Here is a 24,734-nt window from a genome sequence, read left to right on the forward strand (position 1 = left end):
TCCACCTTCATTTTTAAAAAAGTATCAGTATCGGTGATACTGACCCTGTATTTACTTGGAATAAGATCAATACCAAATATCGCATTATTGCACACAAGTATCATGCACCGCCGTCCTGAAATGGGCGGTGTTTATACGTTTCCTGAGCCAATATACTACATTGAAATGTCGTTCTGGCTGTAGAAAGACAGGATTAAGTCATCATCACAAAATATACACTAAGTCATAATAACTGGATGCAGGACACAGGATGAGATGAGGAGCATGCCCCCCCCACACACACACACCCAAGATCAGCTGCTACAAGGACGCCTCAGGCAGCTGAAGACAGATGGTGATAAGGAACAGGAGGAGGAGATCTCATGGAAGACCAAGCCCCTCCATGGGATGTACCATCAACAGATAGAGGAAGTGCCTGACATCAAGAAGACCCACCGGCGGATATAAAAGGTCGGCTTAAAGGACAGCAGAGAGGCTCTGATCATGGCAGCACAAGAACTAGACCTAAACACCAGTTCCATAGAGGCAGGAGTAGCCCAACAACCGGCCCTGAATTGAGCCTGATACTGGACTCTCTCTCCTAACCTGTGATTGGTTGGTGGCTGAGACGCTGACGTCAGCCCATGCGTCAATCTCACGTTGATGTGGCTCGAGCGCTGCTCTCCTATTGGTCGTTTAAGAGTCGGAAATCTCACTCCAAGATGGTGGCCAGTATCCGGCCTAATTCATAGCCGGGCCGGTTGTCTGGCTAAGGCAGGAGTCGACCACAGCTGACAGGACCCAAGTTGCAGGCTGTGCAAATGCACACCAGAGACACAGTCCAGCACATAGCAGGATGCAAGATGCAAGCTGGGACAGCGTTCACTGAGAGGCACAACCAAATGTCAGGAATCATGTATAGGAACATCTGTGCCGCATACGGATTAAAAGTCCCCAAGTCCTGATGGGAGACGCCACCAAAGATGATTGAGAATGACAGGGCTAAAGTCCTGTGGAACTTCAAATTCCAGATAGACAAGCAGCTGGTGGCCAACCAACCAGACATAGTGATGGTTGACAAGGGAAAGAAAGCCACAGTCCTGATCGACGTGGCAATCCCAGCTGACAGCAACATCAGAAAGAAGGAGCACAAGAAAATAGAGATGCACCAACATCTGAAGGAGCAGCTGGAGCAGATGTGGAAGGTAAAGTCCAAAGTGGTCCCAGTGGTAATAGGAGCACTAGGAGATGTAACCCCCAGATTGGAAGAGTGGCTCCAGCAGATTCCAGGTACAACATCAGAGATCTCTGTCTAGAAGAGTGCAGTCCGAGGAACGGCTAATCGACGTGGCAATCCCAGCTGACAGCAACATCAGAAAGAAGGAGCACAAGAAAATAGAGATGCACCAACATCTGAAGGAGCAGCTGGAGCAGATGTGGAAGGTAAAGTCCAAAGTGGTCCCAGTGGTAATAGGAGCACTAGGAGATGTAACCCCCAGATTGGAAGAGTGGCTCCAGCAGATTCCAGGTACAACATCAGAGATCTCTGTCTAGAAGAGTGCAGTCCGAGGAACGGCTAAGATACTGTGAGGAACCCTCAAACTCCCAGGTCTCCGATAGAGGAGCCGAGCTTGAGGAACAATCACATAACACACTCCCTGGGGGTGAGCTATATATACGTGTGTGTGTGTGTGTATGGTTTGTTCGTCAGGTTCCAAAATTTTAATCTATTTTAATTTTCACATTGCAGAGGATAAACTGTTTAAACTGAATTGAAACATCACCGTTACAAACAGTCTAAATGTGTCAGTTTAATCACCGAAAAATACACAGCAGGAAAAAAGTGGAGCTTGTTTTAAACGTCTTTTTAAAGGTGGGCATAGATTTTTTTTTAAACTTATTATCTTTTAAATGTCATTAATAGTCCAAGAGGAGATTTTCAGAAGGGGTCTAGAAATAGGAAAACGTAGTACACCCAGTATTTATTTGGTTTGACTTTTTTCCAGGTTGGGACACACCTAAGAAACATACCTAGCCCTGTTGTAGTCATAATTTGTGGTATAGGTAATTTGCTATGAGGGTTGGAATATACCGACGACACGCAGCGAAACGGCGGAAACAAAATTCATCATAAATGTTAATATCTTGCAAATTAATTAAGCTACAGACATGTTTTTGGTGTCAAAATGTGAGGAATTGAAAGATAGAAACAACCAATAACATTTGGTAGTCATATATTTGCTCTTATAAACATCAAAATGCAAAAACCTCAAATAATCAGCCTAAAAACCATTTCGGTTTTGCCGCCGCGAACACCAAGAGTGCCTTGCTTGCTGTACTTGAGGAAGGTGTAGATAAGCTCTATAGACTACCAAATTCAGAGCCAACACCACTCACTGCAGTCATAGTGGATGCCATGGCCATGATCCAGATGGTCAAGGTTACTGGAGTGGCAACATTTGGTGCTTTGGCAGAAAAATATTGAGAAGCTTGCACAAGAGTCATGAGTCAGAATGATTACCATCGAGCAGACATCATTTTTGATTGATATGACAAGAAACATTCGATCAAAGAGCAGACACGTTTGAAATGAGGAGCTTCAACATTACTGGAGATCAAAATTACTGGGGATAACACTCCAAACTCCAAACCAATGGAGCAAGTTCCTCAACAACCCTGTCAACAAGGCAAACCTTACAAACTTTCTTTTTCAGAAGTGGAATGATACATTCACAGATGTGGTACCTGTTGGCAAAACTGTTGTCCTAGCTGGAGGTTTTCGTGATCCGTTGAGGGTAGCTATGCTCACTTCTGGCAATTCCAAAGTTGTGGACGAGCTGCATTGTGACCATGAAGAAGCAGACACTAGGATATTACTGCATGCCCTTCATGCCTCTCAGGACCATGACCACATGGTAATACAGTCACCTGATACAGATGTGGCAGTACTAAGCATTCACGCTTTCACGTCAATGCACTGTCCCGAACTGTGGTTTAGAACTGGTACAAAAGACAAGCTGCAATATTTGCCAGTAGATACCATCAGAAATCTGCTTGGTCCCTCTCTGTGTGCTGCACTCCCGGGATTCCATTCTTTAACTGGATGTGACAGCACCAGTGCACTCTCCGGGATAGGAAAGAAAAAGGGCTGTGACTTGCTGAAGGCCTCTCCTGAGCATCAGCAAAGCATGTCCAAACTTAGAGATAGCTTGGAACTGTCCACAGAGTGTCAAATGTCTTGCGAAAAACTGGTTTGCAAGTTTTACTCTAAAAACGCTCGTGCTACGGCATATGAGACCAGGTACTTTTTATTCTGCCAAAAACAGAAGCAAAACTAAAATCTACCACCAACGTCAAACAGTCTCAAACACCACATCAAGCGAGCCAATTTTCAAGCATTTGTTTGGAAGAAATGTCTGTGTGCCATCCAGAACTTGCCATCACCAACTGGGCATGGTTGGGAGCTTGTCAGTGGATCTACACATATTAGGCCGGTTCTGATGTCACAGGAGCCTGCTCCTTCAGCCATTTTAGAGCTGATTGCATGCAAGTGTAAAACATCAGTCCGTCCAGCCACTGCCATCGGGATCTGGGCCTCCATCGGGATCTGGGCCTCCTTCAAGTCCCAAAAAGTGGCGAAGAAGGGCAGCGGGGACAAAACCGAGCTGGCTCTGCTGGGAAACAGAGGCATCAAACTGGTGGTGGGAATCATCACCATGACAGGCGAGGACACGCACGCACACACACACACACACACACACACACTAATTAAGTTAGTTATTAGATTTACAATATTTGAAGTTAAAAAAATATTTAAAATAGATTTGCAGATTCAGTTCGCGTTCTTCCTGGATGGAACTGGGACTTGAACATTGATATACAGGAGAACTCTGGGATTAAAGCACATGATGCACAGAATCCATAACAACGCAGATTTTGGCTGTTGGAGGTCATGTGATCATATTAATTTGCATTGATTTGTGCACTGCTGTGAACAGTTTTGTAAGCAGATGCCAGTTAAAACAAACAACTGCAGACACTGATGGAAAAAAGCACTTGCAGGTACCCTCCCCGACAGTGGTTACGTCACTCTGAGCAAACGTACCAGCGCGCTGTTGAATGGGATGTAGGCAAACTGCTGCTCACACTAAGAACAGGGCAAAGTTTGCATGAGCCTGAGGTTGTAACCGTTAATTCGATGCAGTCGCCGGTAAAAGCAGCAGCCATTCTCCACTTTGAGAAGACGTCCATCGCCCACATCACGTTTGCTTATGAAACAGATTTTTTTATATCATGTATTGAATAGGAGCAGGGTGAAATTGTTTGTAAGCGCTGCACTGAGTCAGTGCGCGCTCCCGCTCCTGTCAGTTTCCTGTTAGTTCCCACCGGCTCCTGTCGGTTCCTGTCAGTGTTTAGTCGCACTTATGTAACAGATTAGTTACAGCCAGGAGGCGGCAAACAATCTATGGGGCGTTAAAACCGAAAGAAATGATTTTATGAATATATGAAAATTGCTAAATGCTTACTTTTGTCCGTAAAGCGTTTTTTTAAGGTGAGACCTCAGCAGTGTAGATGGGCTTTATACACTCTAAACACAAAGATAATAACAATAACAACAATAATAAAACTAATAATAACTAGGACTGCAAGCAGTCATATAAGGGTCCTTGTGTCCACGCCACCGCCTCCCCGGGCCAGGTTCTGTTCAGGGGCCGACCCTTTACACAGTTCAAGTTTAAAGCAAATCAGACAATGCATGAAGGAGTTATGACATGTCGATGGGTCATCCACTAGGGGGCGCTCAGTGCACAAACAGAGGGGTCAGGTGTGTACAGGGCAGACACTCATCACACATGTGAAGTTTCAAGCAAATCAGACAATGTATGAAGGTGTTATGATGTTGATGGTTCATCCACTAGGGGGCGCTCAGAGCACAAACAGAGGGGTCAGGTGTGTTCAGGGGCTAACCCTCATCACACATCTGAAGTGTCAAGTCAATCAGGCAAAGCATGAAGGAGTTATCGTGACTTGATATACCATGGCAAAGGTCAAAATGGCGGCACCATAGCGGCCACACCCTTCAACATAGAAAAAGCTTTTGATAACTTTTGATCAGTATGGTCTCCGGATGATCTGAAAGAAATTTGAAGTACATTGGACAAAATCCCTAGGAGGAGTTTGTTCAAATACAACGTGTGGAAATTACGCCAAAATTCAGGACCTGCCTTATTTAATGCCCAAGTCAGAACCTCCTCTGAAAAAAAATAAACACCTGCCTTAAATAAGTGGTAAAGGTAAGGTGTACATTTTCCTCCATGAATTGCAGGTGTCATCAGCTGTGCACTGCATAAACGTTTAAGATATGGGACAGAAAGGAGTGAAAACGGAAAAGTGATCACAGCCTTTTGCGGTGTCCAATTTAGCAGGTGCACATCAGACTGCAGCCTGTGTCTGAGCACGGTTTGAAAAAAGTAAACGGCAAAGTGTCAGTGCTGAACTTTAATTTCGTTACCTCTGTTACTGGGCACATCCAGACTGTTCTGTCCGGTATATGCGAGGGGTTTTTAATGGGAATGCATTATGGTCAGATGAGACATTTTGTCCGATGTGAGAAAAAGTCCGTCATACAAAATCCAGTGTTTATTACGCAGAAAACGTACAAACGCATTGGGACATTTGTTTATGTCCTGTGACTGCGAATATCCAGTTTATACGATGACAGTTTAGGCGAGTTTTCCTGTATATGCAAACAGCCACTCCACTGTATCCAGACTACGGATGGGTATTGATAAGATTTTATCGATATCGATACCATTATCGATTCTGCTTGTCGATCCGATTCCTTATCGATTCCCTTATTGATATCTCTTGTGAATTTTCTGTGTACTAAAAGTAGGCTTTACAGGTTTTCTATGTCAATAGTAAGTCCCTTCGGCTGCTCCCTTGTTTGCACTTGGGGTCGCCACAGCAAATCCAAGGTGGATCTGCATGTTGAATTGGCACAAGTTTTACGCCGGATGCCCTTCCTGACGCAACTCCACATTACATGGAGAAATGTGGCAGGGGTGGGATTTGAACCCGGAACCTTCTGAACTGAAACCAAGCGCATTAACCACTTGGCCACCACCCCTATGTCAACAACATTTTAAATTGGTCACTGGAGCCTTGATCTCTGGACATAAATAAAACAAATAAAATCTGTAGTTTTGTCAAAAGCATTTCCTTTCAGACATTTTGGCATGAATGTCTTTCCGTACCTCTGGCTGCTGCACGTCAGCGCAAGACGTCTCGTTTTGGGAGAAAAAAAAGCGTTTTGATTGATTGCAGTTTGTTTGTATTACAACATTTGAAAAGAGGTGTCATTTGATTTAAACGGCGTTTTGCTTTGAATTTATTCATTCCAACTGGACTCTATCGTTGTAGCTTGACTCGGCAGAGAGCTTCACAGCATTTGAAACTGTGCGAACAGAACAGAGGACGATTCTTGTTTCTTTCTCACAAGACAGGAGTCCCAGTTAGTGACTTTAATCTGCACAAAAGTGACTCATGATTGATATATTCAGGGATGAAAGTGGTGAAAAACAAAAAAAAAGCTGTAACCAAAAATTACCCCCCAACACCACCCACACAAAAATGTTTGAATTCTAGAAGCTCTGAAATGCAATCTGGGACTATTCCAGACAATAAACTGGAGTGAGTGCAGCATCCATTTGGTGAGAAAAAAACAACAACTTTCCTTATTCAAATTGATTCCAGTAGTATTCTGCTCTTACTAGGATGCAGAATAGTTCTGGAGGAAATCACTAAAGAAATTAACACATTGAAAATATGGTTTGACCGAAACAAATTCTCAAATAAAACAAAGATGAAGTGGAGGTTTAAGAGTCACTAGGTGTTCACAGGAAACACTTATTTATTTTGATATGTATTTATTTTTATTGTTAGTTGGTTTTATCTTTCCTGTTGTGTTTTGTTTCATCAGGTTTTTTTGTCTCTTTCTCTAAAATTGTACTGTAGCATTATTAGTCATTATGAATTATTATTACTATTATTATTGTTGTTGCTATTATTAATATATTGTAATGATCATAGATCTAATGTTCATGTTGTTATGCAAGGGTTAACTGTTCACGAGTTGGGTAGGGGGAGCAATGCGAGAGAGGGAGAGAGAAAAAGGGGTGAGAGGAAGCAGCTCGGTGTTATGAGGCGTCTTTCAGCACGTGTTGTGACTACAATAGCAACTCTTTCCTTTTTTGGAGGGTGTTAAATAAAAGTTCTGGAAGATAACCAGGGTCTTCGGCTGACTTCTCTGCAACTAAGGTATTACATTGGTGTCACAAGCTTGGAATTCACCCACTGCGTGATCCGATCCTCTAAACGGAGGGAGATGTCCTCCAGCGCCACGATTGCCTCGGAGTGCTGGAATTCACAGTGGCTGGACGGCACTGTTACCCGCCATCGGGACGCCATGCAGCCCGCTCTTGAATACAGCGCAGGGTCAGATGTCAGCAAAGACGGCGGCGCCCAGCAACTCTTCATCACTCGCTCCACAACACCGCTGTTCTCTGGCAGAGGGAGCTGGGAAGCTTACCGAGCACAGTTCAGACTGTTAGCAGCCACTGCAGGCTGGTCCGAGAAGATTAAAGCTGTGCAGCTGGCACTTTCACTGACAGAGGAAGCTGCAGACTGCCTCCTGCTCCTGAGCCCAGAGGAGAGAGGGGACTACTCTATGTTGGTTGGAGCTCTGCAGAGACGCTTTGGACTTTTTAATCTGAAAGAGTGAGTTTAAACACCGTGTCAGGCAGCCAGATGAGCCCCTGCGATCCCTGGCACATGAGAATGAGAGCCTGGGCAGACGTGCATATGGTGGAATGCCAAGCACAATCCTGAATGAGCTAGTCTGTGACCAGTTCATCCATGCACTGGCACCTGTGGAGTTGCGCTTACATGTACAGCTCACCCACCCTGTGACACTGGGTGAGGCTCTTGAACTGGCCCTGGAGAGGGAGATCGCCACCTGTGCCATAAAGCCATCAACACCTACACCAGTGATGGCTACCGCTGTGAAGGAGCTGCCAGAACAAAGACCGGTGTGGGTGGAGGAGCTGGTACGTGCTGTGAAAAATCTGTCAGTGGGACCTAGTGTGAGTGGCATGCAACGCAACCTGCCTGCTGTCTGCTGGGGGTGTGGCCAGCCAGGACACATGCTCCATCGCTGTCCAGAAGCTAAAGGTCAGCAGGGAAACGGGAAAGGGTCCGTGTAGCCCGGATGACATGAACCCCGTCAACCATTCAACGGGATCCGCATGCTGATGCGGTAGAGACTGTGGGCTGGACAGAGGTGGGTGACCACTGCTATGTTCCTGTGCTGGTTGGAAAGATTTCCTGCCCAGCCCTAATGGATACAGGATCTACTGCCACATTGATGAGACCTGATGTCATTCCAGAAGAGACCGTTTTAGAGCCGACGTCATTGAGGCTGCGGACAGTGACTGGTCAGACGGCTGAAATGAAAGGCAGAGGAACTTTTGTTTTCACAGTAGGGGGTTTGATAGTGGCTTTTCCGGCATGGTGGCTGAGGTGAAAGACCCATTGGTGTTGGGCCTGGACTTTCTCAGAAGCACAGGGTGTGTAGTGGACCTCGGGGCAGGTGTGCTCATTCTGCCGGGAGGGCAGACTATCCAACTGACCCTGCACTACAATCAGGTTCTCCCGGTGGCGCCCATCTTATGCACTGCTGCACATTCATAGATAGTCAGTCCTTATCTGGATGAGATTCAGCCCAGCCCGCCCATGCCACTCAAAGTGCAACCCCGTCGCTTGCCTATGATTCAGCAGGAGGCTGCTGATCATGAGGTTCAAGCCATGCTGGAGGCTGGCATAATCGAGCCCTCAGACAGCCCATGGTTATTGGCTGTATGGTCCCTAAAAAGAAGACTATAGGCCCCTAAATAAAGTGACAAAAAAAGACTGTTACCCCCTTCCCCGAGTCGATGAGACCCTGGATTTGGTGTCCGGCTCATCATGGTTCTCATCACTCGACCTGCGCAGCGGGTATTGGCAGGTGCCCATCACCCAGGAATCCAGGCCAAAGACAGCATTCAGCAGCACCAGGGGACATTGGCAGCTCAAGGTTCTCAGCTTTGGACTGTGTAATGCACCTGGGACCTTTGAGAGGCTTATGGACAATGTTCTGGCCAAGGTTCCTCGACATGAGTGCTTGGTGTACTTGGACGATGTCCTTGTCCATGGGAGGTCCTCAGAGGCTGCGCTGGACTCTCTTAGGCTGGTGCTGGGGAGGATTGCTGCCGTTGGATTGAAGTTGCACCCGGAGAAGTGTCACTTTATGCAGCGGGAGGTGGAGTCTTCAGAACAACCAGCCTTTCATGTGGACACCAGACTGTCAAGAGGCATTTTCAACTCTTAAGCAGGCCCTCACAAATGCCCCTGTTCGCACCACTTTGCCATTCTTGCTGGATACAGATGCCAGTGATGTGGGAATGGGAGCAGTGTTGGTACAGGTGGGTCCTGAAGGGGAGCGAGTGGTGGCATATTTCAACTGCGTTTTCAACAAAAGTGAGAGACACTACTGTGTGACCAGATGCGAGCTTCTGGCTGTTGTTTAGGCTGCCCGGCACTTCAAGTATTATTTGTGCGGCGTGCCCTTCACAATCAGGGCTGATCATGCAGCCCTTCAGTGGCTGGTATCTTTCAAGGAGCCAGAAGGCCAGGTTGCAAGATGGCTGGAGGAGCTGCAGTCTTTTCACTTCAGTGTTGTGCATCGACCAGGGGCCCAGCACGCCAATGCTGATGTCCTGTCCCGGCATCCATGTGCAGTGGAAGGCTGTAGCTACTGCGACCGCAGGGATGCCAGAGAAATGGAACTCAGGGGGGAGGGGTTAGCTGCTGAACAAACATGCTGCTCTCTAGAGGTTGTTGGGGCTGCAGATTGGGCCTCTCAGCAGGAAGATGATAAAGAGCAGAAACCTGTGCGGAGTGGGTTCGGAGCGGGGTCAGACCATCCTGGGAGGGGGTGATGGGCCTGTCGGGGACTGTAAAGGGCCTGTGGAGTAAGTTCAGCACATTGCGCATGCTAGATGGTGTGCTCCAGTGGGCTTGGAAGGAGCCTGCCACTGGGGAAGAGAGATGGCAGGTAGTGGTCCCTAAAACCCTTAGACAGACAGTGCTGAAGGCGTGCCATGGGGGCACAGGCTCAGGACATTTTAGGAGCAGTAAGATCCTCTGTCGGTTGTGCCAGGGGTTTTACTGGGGTCAGTATCGCTGTGATGTCGAGGATTTCTGTCGGCGCTGCGATGATTGTGCAGCCTTTAAAGGACCCCTTGATCAGTCCCGGGCCCCTCTACAGCAACAAGCAGTTGGAGAACCCATGGAGAGGGTAGCGGTGGACATCATGGGCCCCTTTCCAGTGTATGAACTGAGGAAATAAGTATGTGCTCTGTGCGATGGACTACTTTACAAAATGGCCAGAAGCTTATGCTCTGCCAGATCAAGAAGCAGAAACAGTGGCAGACGCCCTTTGGAGGGCATGTTCAGCCGGTTTGGAACACCTGACATGATCTACAGTGACCAGGGCCGGAACTTTGAGTCCAAGGTTTTCACAGCTCTGTGTGACCGGTTGAATGTGCAGAAAACACACACCACACCATTACATCCACAGAGTGATGGCTTAGTGGAGTGTTTTAACTGCACGATGCAGCAGCAGCTACCAGTCCTTACTGCCACTCACCAGCGCGACTGGAACAGACACATTCCCCTGGTCTTGATGGCCTACTGCTCTGCTGTCCAGAGCTCTACAAACTGCATGCCCGCCATGCTGATGCTGGCTAGGGAAATCTGGACCCCAGTTGAGCTGGTTTTTGGCGGCCACCAGACACAACATGGGACCCACCAGGACCAGAGTATGCAAGAAAGCTGCATGATCGTCTCGAGACAGCTCACACTTTTACCAGAATACAGCTGGAGAAGGATGGCATGAGACAAAAGAGGAACTATGATTTGAGGAGCAAACACAGAAGCTTCAGGGCCGGTGAGCTGGTTTGGGTCTATACGCCCAAACCAAAGAAAGGGCGTTGTCCAAAACTGGACAGTCACTGAGATGGACCATGCAGGGTTCTAGAGCGTGTCGGGGAGGTGGTTTATAGGGTCCAAGTGCTCCCGAAGGGCAGGAAAGTAGGCCTCCACCGGGATAGATTGGCACCCTATAGGGGAGGGGCTCTCCCTTCATTTGAACAAAGTTCTACAGGATTATTTGTTGACGCCTCGAGGGCGAGGGGCTTCATAAAGGGGGAGCAGTGTAATGATCATACATCTAATGTTCATGTTGTTATCTAAGAGTTAACAGTTCACGAGTTGAGGAGGGGGAGCGATGCGAGAGAGGGAGAGAGAAAAAGGGGTGAGAGGAAGCAGCTCGGTGTTATGAGGCGTCTTTCAGTGTGAGTTGTGCCTGCAACAGCAACTCTTTCCTTTTTTGGGTATTAAATAAAAGTTCTGGAAGAGAACCAGGGTCTTTGGCTGACTTCTCTGCAGCCAGGGTATTACAATATTAATAAAAATCAATTTAAAAATATACTTTGACTCCTTTACGACAACGAACATTGAGCGTGATTATTATTCTGTGTAACTATTATACAGAAAAGAAATGCACACAAATGTGCTGACTGAGACGTGAACAGCTTAATTGAAACAGCTTACATTGAAAATGCCATAGACATGCTAACGCATTAGCATCATTTCCGTTTTTAAGTTATAAAATACATCTATCAACTGTTTCAGAAGAACATAATAGATTGGTTTAACATAAAAAAGGTAAATATTACTCACAGACATATGTTCTTTGGGGTTTTAGCGGGGAAAAATTAAGATAAAGCGAATTAAAACAATGAATCAACGATTTGCAGATCGAAGCACTGATTCGATCTGCGAACCGTTGCTTCGATTGGTTCAAGATTCAAAGCAAAGCCGCACTGCAGAAAAGTTGATTACAGACCCGTTGCAGGGTCTGTAATTAATGTAGTGAAATTATCATTTTCCTGACAACCACCCCCAACAACAGTGGCCTTTCTGAAGGACCGATAAGGGAATCGTTAAGCAAAAAAGTTATGGATGTCAGTGGATCAAATCATTTCTTAACGATACCCGAAAGGAACCGGTTCTCGATACCCATCTCTACTCCAGACACTGGTCAAGATGGCAGCACTGAATTAAAACCTGTCCTTGAAGTGATAGCGGTCTCCATGCTACTGATGTCTGTGTGTCCTGTAGCTACGTGGGTCGGAGGAGGTTTCATCGTGGGCACAGCTGAGGCCGTCTACAATCCTTCAATGGGTCTGATCTGGGCTGTCATGCCCATCGCTGCAACTGTGTGTTTCATCATTGGTGAGGTTTCTCTTTATGGTAACGGGGCAGATATGCACGTGACGCAAAGTGCGCCATGGCTGTTTTATTTATATCGCACAATGAATTCCAGGCAAACTCACTGTTCAGCACACATGCAAAGCAAAACAATGCGTAAATACGGTTTATCTGGGCAAGTGTCTCTTCCCAGCCAGAGAAGTCATATAAACCTCTAACTTATCTCACGCATTCTTCCTGTTAATTGAGCTGTTTCTGTCATCTGTCTTTGAGGTGGTCTGTTTTTCGCCAAGCCAATGAGAGACAGAAAATATGTGACCATGATGGATCCTTTCCAGATCAGATATGGAAAAGTGGCGACAGCGGCTCTGTCGGTGGCTTCACTGGCGTCAGAGATCATGTGGGTGACACACGGGCCAACATATGGAGGAGAAAACATGGGCAGACAGGACGACCGTTGGGGTAAGTCTGGCCACAAGCCAGACTACGAGTCACGTGTACACCCTCGGGTGTACCCAAATAGCTATTCCGTGATTGTCAGCGTGGTGTTGCATGTCCATGACACCATGAAATGAAGGAACATCTTTTGGAACTGCATGCTTACAGAGTTACTTTGGATAGATACCAGTACACTCAGACACACACAGCTTCTGCTTCTATAGCTTAGCCTACTAACTATATTTGATTTCACTACTAGTCTACATACTAATTACCTTTACTACAATCTTCTCCTGTGATGTCTTATCCTTCTTATGTCTTATTACTTATTATATATACCTTTTTCTTGAGCTGCTTGGGTGGGTAGGGAGAGTTTCCATGGGATAAAAAAGTTTTTTAACCTACCATGTTTGGTTCTCAAGACCAGGCACCTAAGTGGCTCTACGCTACTCTTTTCTACTCTCCTATTTTACTTTTCCTTTTTAGATATTTAGATATACCTTTGTATACTGACATAATTCCACCTGAGAATTGGAATATAATATATAAGATATACCTTACTGAATTTTCATGCAGCGTGGAAAGAAGTTGAAGCCCCATGGGGGAAGAGAAAAGATCTGTTTCTTTGACAGCTGTAAGTATATTGTTAGAATGATCTGGGATCATCATTGATCGATTATTTCACCCTAAGGGAGCGCATCGGTATTTGATTTGTGGGGTCTGTTTTTCTGTGTAGTATGTGAGCGGCAGAATAAAAGTCTCATGTAAAGTGTTCACCCGAAAATATGCCTCACCGTTTAATTTTATAGTGTAACAAGTACACAACATGGTGTCAGAAAAGGTTTTTTCTTCATCCACATGAGACACGAGACACCATTAGTTTTCGTCGTTACTCCGCTGTGGTAAGAAGAAAGTTAAGTTTTACGTTCATATCGAGTGACCGAACGTCAACGTTAGCATGGACCAGTTCAAGCCACCTGCACCGCTAGTGCTAACAGGCAACCTTAGCGAGAATTGGCGCAGATAGGAGCAATGTTTCCAGCTGTACATGACGGCCACGAGTGCGGACGAGAAGGATGAACCGGTGAAGATTGCCATCATGCTACACACAGTTGGTGAGGATGTGTTATAGATCTACAACACCCTCGATGTTGAAACAGAGGAAGTGGATGGTCAACCTGGTGAACCTACACTCAAAGATATACTGGATGCCTTCAGAAAATACTGCACTCCAAAGAAGAACATTGTGTTCGAGCGCCATCAGTTTTGGTCACTACCCATGCCAGAAGGAGTCAATGTTGACCAGTTTGTGATGGAACATCACCAGAAATGTAAAAACTGTGAGTTTGGAATGACTGAGAATGACATGATAAGAGATAAGCTTGTGTTTACTGTGCCTGATGTTCGTGTGAAAGAGCGACTATTGAGAGAAACGGACTTGACTTTAGATAAAGCAGTTGATATCTGCAGAGCAGCAGAAGTCGCTAAATCACAGATGCGTGCCATTCGATCAGCTCAGCCAGAGGCGTCAGTGGAGGCTCTTCACAAGGTGTCAGCTAGCTCGGAGAAGGGGAGAGCGGGCATGAAAAGAAAGCCAAGACCACAAGAAAAAACAAAGGCACAAGCAGCAGATGTAAACACATGCAGAAAGTGCGGCGGGGCGCATAAACCTTGTCAATGTCCAGCGTTTGGCATCATATGCCACAACTGCAACAAGAGGAACCACTACGCGAAGATGTGCACGTTAACACAAGATAGACGAGCCACTGCCCGAGGCGTGCATGATCTTGAGGTCGAATCTCTGTTCATAGGGACTATGTCCTGTGCCGGACCCAAAAACAGTCAGCACGATAATGCGTGGTACACAACAGCCAAAATACAAAATACAGAGGTCAAGTTTAAATTGGACACTGGGGCAGATGCAAATGTGCTCCCTCTGAGCATTTTGCAGAAGATTCCAGGTCCTCATCAGCTGCAGCCCACCCGCATAGCTCTCGTGGCTTATGGAGGAACACGTCTGAAGCCAGAAGGCACCGTGAGTCTTACCTGTGATGTGGCCAGGATGAAGTCAGATCTTCAGTTCTTCATCACCAAGCACTCCTCCACTCCAATATTAGGCAGAGACGCATGTGAACAGCTGAAGCTGGTGAAAAGAATGGAGACCATTGCAGTCAAGGCACCAGCCACAAAAGAGGAGTTAGTGGACACCTACCCCTCCGTCTTCAGTGTTCTGGGACAGTTTCACGGGGTGCATCACATTCACACAGACCCACATGTGACCCCAATAGTGCACGGCTGCAGGAAAATCCCCATCACTGTCATGGACAGGCTGAAAACCACGCTGGAAGAACTCGTTGAAAGAGATGTCATTGCACCTGTGACAGAGCCCACAGAATGGGTAAATAGCCTTGTCATTACAGAGAAGAAAAACGGGTCGCTCAGGGTGTGCTTGGACCCTCGTGACCTGAATGAGGCGATCAAGAGACAACACTTCTCAATACCTACCCCAGAAGCCACAGGCTGTCAGGGAAAACCATCTTCTCCATCTTAGATGAAAAGGATGGATACTGGCAAGTGAGACTGGACAAGCCCTCCTCGATGCTCTGCACATTCAGCACACCGTGGGGCAGGTTTCACTTTAAGAGACTTCCTTTTGGCATTAAGTCCGCCAGCGAGGTTTTCCAACAGAAAAACTGTGAGACATTCGGCAACATTGAAGGAGTGCACATCATTGTAGATGACATGATCATCGCCGCTGCGTCTGAGGAAGAGCATGATGCCATTCTGCAGAAAGTCATGGACACTGCACAGAGAAACAATATCAAATTCAACAAAGAGAAAATTCAATACAAGGTGGACTCGGTCAGATACATGGGACATGTTGTCACCTCGAAGGGCGTGAAGCCGGACGAGTCCAAGGTGTTATCCATCAGAAACATGCCACAGCCTGAGGACAAGAAAGGACTACAGAGGCTACTGGGAATGACAAGGTATCTCTGCCAATATATCCCAAACGAAGCCATGATCACAAGCCCACTCAGAGAGCTGCTGCGAAAAGATGCTGCCTGGCACTGGAGCCATGAGCACACTGCTGCACTAGACAAGCTCAAGACTGCCCTCATGCCGGCCCCAGTACTCCAGTTCTTTGACCAGAGCAAGCCACTCACCATACAGTGCGACGCATCAAAAGACGGACTCGGCGCCTGTCTGCTGCAGGAAGGGAGGCCACTGTCTTATGCTTCATGAGCACTCACAGAGTCTGAAAAGAATTATGCTCAGATAGAGAAAGAGCTGCTGGCAATAGCTTTCGCAACCAAGCGTTTTCACCAGTATGTCTATGGCAATACAGTGACTGTACAGTCAGACCATAAGCCACTAGAAGTCATCTTCAAAAAGCATCAGAGCAAGGCACCAGCACGACTTCAGCGCATGCTATTGCAGCTCCAACGGTATGACCTGAGAATAACCTACACTGCAGGCAAGGACATGCAAGTTGCTGATATCCTGTCCCGCGCTGTTGTCACTGACTGCAAGGATGACGCGAAAGAGGATCCGTTCGAGGAGAGAGTAGTGCATGCAATGGAAGCCACAGATGCACTCAATGCAGACACTCTCTCAAAGTCAAGGGGGCCACTGCAACAGACAACGTTCTGCAACAGGTGATGGAGCTACACAACAAAGGCTGGCCGAGACGACGGAGCAGTGTTTCCATCAATCTACACCAGTACTGGCCTATGCGAAACTCCATCAGCATCAGGGATGGCATACTGATGACTGGTGACAGGATTGTGATTCCACAGAGTGTGAAGCAACTGATGCTTGACAGACTGCACCTCGCACACCAGGGGGTACAGCGGATGAAAGCACAGGCAAGAAAAGTGATATACTGGCCAGGTATGATGCATGACATTGAACACCTGGTAGAAAGCTGTGGCTCATGCCAACAACTCCAGCCACAGAATCACAAAGAACCTCTGATTCCACACGTGGTACCTGAGCTGCCATGGCTGAAGATTTGGGCTGACATCTTTGAGCTACACAGACAGTCATACCTCCTGATGGTGGATTACATGTCAAAATACCCAGAGGTGCTCCACTTACCTGACAAAACCGCCTATGCAGTCATACGCAAGATAAAGGCTGTCTTCGCCAGACATGGAATCCCAAAAGAGCTGGTAAGCGATCATGTTCCTTTCGCCAGCTCTGAAATGAGACAGTTTGTGTCGTCATGGGGCATAAAGCTTGTCCACTCCAGCCCTGGATATCCACAATCAAATGGCCTTGCAGAGAGAATGGTAAAGACAGTAAAGCATGCACTTATAAAGGCAACACAGACTGGCACAGACCCGCACTTAGCTCTCCTGTCACTACGAAACACTCCAGTGACCGGCACAGAGTTTTCACCAGCACAAGTCCTGATGGTAAGAGTACTGCGAAGCACCTTGCCAAGCTCCAGCTGTCCTGCAACCAGCTGTCCCGCATGGATTTCACTCTAGGCTGAAACACCTACAAGCCAGGCAAGAGCACTACTACAACCACAACACAAAGACTCTGCCAGAGTTTGCGCCTGGTACCACAGTTCACATGGCAACACGTCGTGGCTGGGAACCAGCTACTGTCCTAAGCAAAAGATTGGAACCACGTGCATACAATGTACAGACTCCCAGTGGTGTCACATTCCGGAGAAACTGACGTCATCTGAGGAGAATCCACCCCAGTCTACACAGAGAAGACGACGATGACATGCTGGAGCAACCCATTGCTTCACAGAGAGAGGACAGTGCATCACAGGCCCTGCAAGACCAGCGCACTCCTGCCTGTGAACCAAACAACCCCACTCCAGCTGCTCCCACCTACAGCACCAGAAGTGGGAGACTTGTGAAGATGCCTACAAAGTTCAGGGACTATGAGTTAACATAATACTTATGGCCACCCTACAAAATTGTCAAGTTCTGACTTTGTTTACATTTACGTGTTCCAGTTCAATGAGTTAATTTTTACTTCCACATCTTTATAATCAACAGAGTGACTGAAGTTAAAAAAAAGAGGGAAAGAGACAGAAGAAGAAGAAGAAAAAAAAACATTTTAAGACTTCACTTATATGATGTGATTCAAAGGTTGTTTTTACAGTATAAGGATATCATTTAAAATGCCTAATGCAGGAGTTATTTCTTGTTGTGATGTTAAAGTTAAAGATGACCCTCATGCTTAAAAAGGGAGGATGTAGTATATTGTTAGAATGATCTGGGATCATCATTGATCGATTAGTTCACCCTAAGGGAGCGCATCGGTATTTGATTTGTGGGGTCTGTTTTTCTGTGTAGTATGTGAGCGGCAGAATAAAAGTCTCATGCAAAGTGTTCACCCGAAAATATGCCTCACCATTTAATTTTATAGTGTAACAAGTACACAACAACAGCTGCAACTGCCAGCACATTTCCTTTTGAAAGAGGATCAGAAACTGAAGAATGAGCAGCACATTTAATAATTTTTAATTGTGCAGGCTGCCTATAATTCAGCTACCAAGTTATAATGTTGACTAGGTTTCCTAGAAGAAGTAAGAAACACACTCATTTTTCCAAAGCTGTCCAAAGTCATGAGCAACTCCAAAGGCGTATCTGTAATCAGTATAAATGTTTGCTACTTTCCCTGCAGCCAGAACACAGGCTCTAGTGACTCTAGCACTTCCCAATCATTTACAACCACATATCCAGCCAGATGTGTGGCACCGCTGGGTCTGCGAGCAAAACCCGTTGGTGTATAAAATCATGTTCGCATTTTCAATTGGTATTTGTTGCAAGTCTGGTCTGTGTTTATTTCAGTGATGGCAATGAAATCATGATCTTCAGCTTCCTCCACTGGAAGCAGAGCAGCTGGATTCAGTGGAGAGATCGTTTCAAGGAACTATGAGAGCATGAAAGAACGATGGCCTCATATCGATGTCATAGCCTCATATCCTGAGCATCTTGCCACTGCTCTGTGCTGAGTAGTAGAAGTGTTCAATTTGTGCAAGACTGCATGTGGCACGTGTACTACACAATCGTGAGCCAAACAGGCAGCACGGTGACTTAGTGGTTAGCACTGGTGCCTCACAGCAAGAAGGTCATGAGATCACATCCCGCCCTTTTGGTGCAGAGTTTGCATGTTCTCCCCTTGTCGGTTTCCTCCCACAGTCAAAAACATGCTTATTTAGGGTCTGCTTCTTTCTCTGCCCCTGACCAACCCGGGAGCCAGACTGTGTTCTGCTCACTGCTCCTAGTGGTTGGATTGTGTCTAACTGTAATTTCATTGTATGCATGTATATACAACCCCAATTCCAATGAAGTTGGGATGTTGTGAAAAATGTAAACAAAAACAGAATACAATGATTTGCAAATCCTCTTCAACCTATATTCAATTGAATACACCACAAAGACAAGATATTTAATGTTCAAACTGATAAACTTTATTGTTTTTGTGCAAATCTTTGCTCATTTTGAAATGGATGCCTGCAGCACGTTTCAAAAAAGTTGGGACGGGGCAACAAAAGACTGGGAAAGTTGATGAATGCTCAATGAACACCTGTTTGGAAACTGGTGAGTGTCATGATTGCCTGCAGTCCAGACCTGTCGCCCATTGAAAATGTGTGGCGCATTATGAAACGCAAAATGCAACAACAAGGACCCCGGACTGTTGAACAACTGAAGTCGTACATCAAGCAAGAATAGGACAGAATTCCACCTACAAAGCTTCAGCAATTAGTGGTCTCAGTTCTCAAATGCTTATTGAGTGTTGTTTGAAGGAAAGGTGATGTAATACAGTGGTAAATATACCACTGCCCCAGCTTTTTTGAAACATGTTGCAGGCATCCATTTCAAAATGAGCAAATATTTCCACAAAAACAATAAAGTTTATCAGTTTGAACATTAAATATCTTGTCTTTGTGGTGTATTCAATTGAATATAGGTTGAAGAGGATTTGCAAATCATTGTATTTTGTTTTTATTTACATTTTACACAACGTCCCAACTTCATTGGAATTGGGGTTGTATGTACAATGGCAATAAAGGCTCTATTCTGCAATAGGTGTTGATTTTCCAATCATAGTGGCAACAGTGGCCACTGATCTCAACTAGGCTTTCCAAAGATCACTGGATGGTAATGTGACTTATGTTTCTGCACCAGTGTTCCTGTAATGTCACCCCCCTTTTCACCCACGTGAAGATGGAATCCAAACACTGGTGCCAAAACTAGCACCTGTTTAAGATCCTGAAGGTGGTCTGCATTGTCTCTGTCCACTCGACATTGTTTGGGGCAATCGGCACAGAATTTGTAGCAGTTTACTCATTAAGCCAATGCCTGCAGTAGTTAGGCATGTCCAGGGAAGAGGGCATCTCTTTTTATTTATTTATTTATTTTTAGTCTTTGGTGGTGACATATTGGTCCAACAACTTTACTATCTCAGGAGATAACAGACATTGCAAATGTCCCAAATATGTCATATGAGGCAATCAAAACTCCAGTTTGGCCAAAGATGCTCCGTGACCACACTGAGCCAGTGTTTTCAGGAGCAAGATGGAATCAGCCCGGCAAGCTTCTGTGGACAGAGAACCTATCAAAAGATCATCAGCATACTGAAGAAGGGTGAGTCCACCTGGAAGTTGCAAGTCTTCCACATCATGTGTTACCGCTGCTGCGCAAATCCCAGAAATCCCTGAAACAACCCAGCCCATGTGTATTGTTTACCCTTATATTTGAATGCAAACAGATACTCGCTGTCTGGATGCAAAGGAATAGAAAAAGTGAACATACATCCATGACTGTGCAGCACGTACTGTCCAAAGGTAATGCAGCCAGAATTAGGTTGCATTTGTGGCTACGTTTACATGCCGTTAATATTCGGGATAACGTCATTATTCCGGTTTCTGAATCATTAGGAATAACCCGTTTACATGCTTAAGCAGACAGAGTTACTCCTGTAAACATGGTCATTGGTATCATTTGGAATATCCCCATCTAAACAGCGACGCACGTCTTCCACCGGTGCTTGATTTGGTCTGGCGTTCGTGCAAATCCTGCTTCGCGTAACTTTTCGGACACCTTCTTGTAAATGTCGCTATCTCTGTACTTTCTACCGTCAATATATTAATGTATTTCACGATACTAATGAAGTACTCTGTTTCCTCCTCACTCCAAAAGTGTGGTGCTGTGCTGCCACCTCTGGATTTCCCCATGCTTGTTTACCTCTGCTTCTGTGTTGTCCGGGGGGTTGCGCGTGCCGCATACAAGTAGTTGCCGTAATCGAAAGACCAAGATTCCTTGCGGATAGGACATGCGCAGAACACAAAATAATGTTCCTTTCTATGGGGATATTCCGATGCGCATTTATATGACCTGATTATTCGGGTTAGAAAAGGAGTAACCCAGGGGTCATATTCGGGTTTTTAAAAAACAGAATATGAGCATATTCTGGTTTTTGCAGGTGTTTACATGGCCGTGCGCAACCAGGTTATTGCTAATATTCTGGTTATGAAAGGGTTATGAAAGGGTTATTGGCTGTATGTAAATGTAGTCTGTAACAGTTGGTGTTGTGGGCACAACACTGTTGGTAATATCCTGCAGATCATGAACAAATCTCCACTCATCTGCTCTACCTGGTTTTGGAATTGGCAAAATAGGTGTTAAAAGGACTTGATGTTTCAATTACCACACCTTACTCAATGAAGGAACTGATTACTCCTAATCAATCTAACTGCGCAGATTAAACAGCTAACAGATACAGAAAAACACCGCTGTGCTCCGGAACAGGAAGTGATACAATACCGCAGTGAGAGCCAACCACCAGTAGAGGCAAGCAAGAGGCAAGCTTCCCACTGTAGCCAAGTGCTTGCTCACAGGGGGTCGTTTTGACCGTTGGGGTTTTACATAATTATTGTATGGCCTTGCCTTACAATATAAAGCGCCTTGGGGCAACTGTTTGTTGTGATTTGGCGCTATATAAAAAAATTGATTGATTGATTGATTGATTGAATAAAAATAAAATAATAATGATTGCATTGAACTGTATTGTACGAATTGAACTGTATTGTTTAAATCATTGCAATTTTCAATTCAATTTCAATTTATTTTCATTTATATTGTGCCAAAGTTGATTAAATTGAATTAAATTGAACTGGTTGGCACCTCAGACAAAATAAATGGACTGCATTTATATAGCGCTTATTCATCTGCATCAGGCGCTCAATATTTGAACCTATCGACATTGGTTCTGCTGTAGGGACCCCTGAAATTCCCACTGTACTTATCAAATTAGTTGTTGGGTCATAAACCTGCTCATTTGCTGTTACTGTTGATATTTTGGCACCACATCAACCATAATATCAGTTGTTGTATCATTAACTTCATTTGGCATTAATGGATCTGCTTTAGGTGATTTTTGTTACAACTGTCACCTAATTTTTTTTTTGCCTCCTTGCTCTCGGCCGAGACAGTCGCATTTTTCTCTTCTCCCTCCCTCCTTATCTTTCCTGCTTCTGTGGCGTGTTGTCTGTGAGGCTGCCAGCTTTGCTCTTCTAGAAACAGCAAAAATGGATCTGTTAAAGTGGTCTCTGAATGCAATTGACACTCTACAAGACACTCGGGAGCGGAGGACCCGACCTGTCCTGCCGGGACACATGTGATGGGTTACGTGATGGACAGTTGGAGGAAATGGCAGGTCATGTGCCTGTCTGTGGAGGACGTCGAAGATGTGTATATATTTGGCATGGTGGTGACCGGGTTCCTGCTGTGTGGAGCGGGCATAACGCTGGTTTACCAGAAAATTAAGAAAATGGAAGTGGCAATAATTGGCCCGTCCAGGCTGCCCCACATGATTGATTCGATTGGAAGGGCAGTGTCAGCTCAGTCGGTGGGTGTTAACCGCGCGTTGGAAACCATCTCCGGTAGGATGGCTGCACTGGAAAACCGCACTGATTGTCAGTAATGACCACATCTCCTCTCCTAATTCAGATGTATTGAAAACCACTCTGTCTCAGACTGTGGAATCTTTCAGGCGTCTGCTAATCTGGATTTTCATTTGGCTTCCCAAAAAACAGCTGCACTTCAAGGCCGCTGTGATAAAAGCCTCCTGGAGAAGAACAACGCTCATGCCTCACTCCCCTTGTCTCCCTCCTGCCCTCAGCTTCTCTAGCTCTGTCGTTGACTGTGGACAGTGGACTGTTCAGGGCTGGGCCCCTCCTCCCTCCAGAATGGACGAGCAAGGCTGTTGATGGCGTCTAAAGGCGGCCTCCGGGTGTTCTGTCTGATAACTGGATTCTTACAAATCTCGGTCGTCGTCTCTCGTCCTGTTGTGTGTGATCATTGTTCATTGTGCTGATGGGTTTTTTCCTGCATTGCTGCTTCATGATTCAATGCAGCAGCAATGAAGGTTTTTCTTTCCCAAGTTTTACCTTGTGTGTGCTTTTTATATGTGTTCATGTACTGGGCCGGCTTATATGTGTGTTATGTGTGTGTCGTCTGTCGTCATGAGGCCGGTCAAGGTTTGCTCAACCCTGCTGTTGACCTAAGGCAGGATATACATCTGGAGCTGGTCCCTGGGCACCTAAAGGCGACTTCTGCTCCTAACTGGCAATTAGGATGGGTTAAATGCAGTAATCACATTTCATTGTGCAGGGAACATGTTCCTTTGTGCATATGACAATAAAATTCTTTTGAATCCTTTGAATTTGAATAATTGTTGCTGCTTGAATTTTGACCTAATTAAACCCTACGTACCGGCCCGGGCTCTGTGTTCTCAGGGTGCAGGACTACTTTGTGTCTCTAGGGTGAATAAAAAGTCTGTGGGTCATAGAGCTTTCTCTTATCGTGCCCCTGTTCTATGGAATGATCTCCCTGCGTCAATAAAACAGTCAGATTCTGTAAACTTTCAAGTCCACACTTAAGATGCACTTATTTTCCCTTTTGTATGGCTAGCATACTGGCATAGTATAGTTCTATGCTTTTTACTCTTTTTAATTCATTTTATTAGTAAACGGAGCGGGCCGCAGCCTCAACTTTATCTAAATTCTGGGTCTTTTAGTGAAGCTTAGGGCTAGTGGCCAGCGATCACCTTAATATTTCCTGTTTTTCTTGTTGCTTAATGCTGATAAATTACACTGTATTTGTCTTTCTGATGCTTGATTCTGCTTTTTTTTTTCTTTTCTCTCTGTTTAAGGTGCAGCTCCATCCAGAGATGGGTGTGGTATCTGTTCCGGAAACCCTCCTGTACACTGGCAACATTTCCTGTATATTCGTCTTGTGAATTGTTCTGTAATTTGTGTCTGTAGCATGGCCTAAACAGATGGTCACCCCTTTGAGTCTGGTCTGCTTGAGGTTTCTTCCTCAGAGGGAGTTTTTCCTTACCACTGCTTAGGTTAGACCTTACTTGTGTGAAGCGCCTTGAGTCAACCTTGTTGTGATTTGGCGCTATATAAATTAAAATAAATTGAAATTGAATGACAGGTTGAGCTTCTGCAGGCCTCCCTGCCATTTCTATGGCCTCCCTATGCCTGATTAGAATTTTGTTGAGGACTCGGTTGTAGGATGCATTCAGCTGGAATGCATCAGCTCCAGCGTTGAAATCTGTTGAACCGGGCAGAAGCTCCGTCGTCTCTGTTGGTAGTCATATTTCAGCTGCACCTGTTGACTCGTCTGTTTAGCAGTAGGACATGGTTACTAGTGGAAGAGGTTCCTCTTTATGCATACCCACTTATTCAGAAAGTAATGGCTGAATAGTGCTCCATGACTTTCTCTCCATGCTTGAACAACTACTTTACAGGCATTTGCAATGATTGATCTTGTACTTTGCAAAAATATTTGAATGACAAAGAGCACGTTACAGTCTCCGGTTAGATCCGCGTGGTGGTCCTATACAGTTGTAAACCAGTGAATGAACTTCTTTGCTTTCCTACATGCAGTGAACAATTTGTG

At 45.6% G+C, this 24,734-nt stretch overlaps 1 protein-coding gene across 1 annotated transcript in view; it reads left to right on the plus strand.

The window, feature by feature from the left end:
* The first annotated feature begins 962 nt into the window (after positions 1 to 962).
* Positions 963 to 24,734, plus strand: part of LOC117523812 (high-affinity choline transporter 1-like) — a 39,462-nt gene continuing 15,690 nt past the window's right edge. The window contains 4 exon segments of the mRNA XM_034185421.1: positions 963 to 1,091; positions 3,489 to 3,702; positions 12,262 to 12,375; positions 12,625 to 12,778. Of these exon segments, the coding sequence (XP_034041312.1) occupies positions 963 to 1,091; positions 3,489 to 3,702; positions 12,262 to 12,375; positions 12,625 to 12,778 (611 nt within the window).

Source organism: Thalassophryne amazonica, chromosome 13 (genome assembly GCF_902500255.1).
Source record: "Thalassophryne amazonica chromosome 13, fThaAma1.1, whole genome shotgun sequence".
NCBI classification, from domain to species: Eukaryota; Metazoa; Chordata; class Actinopteri; order Batrachoidiformes; family Batrachoididae; genus Thalassophryne; species Thalassophryne amazonica.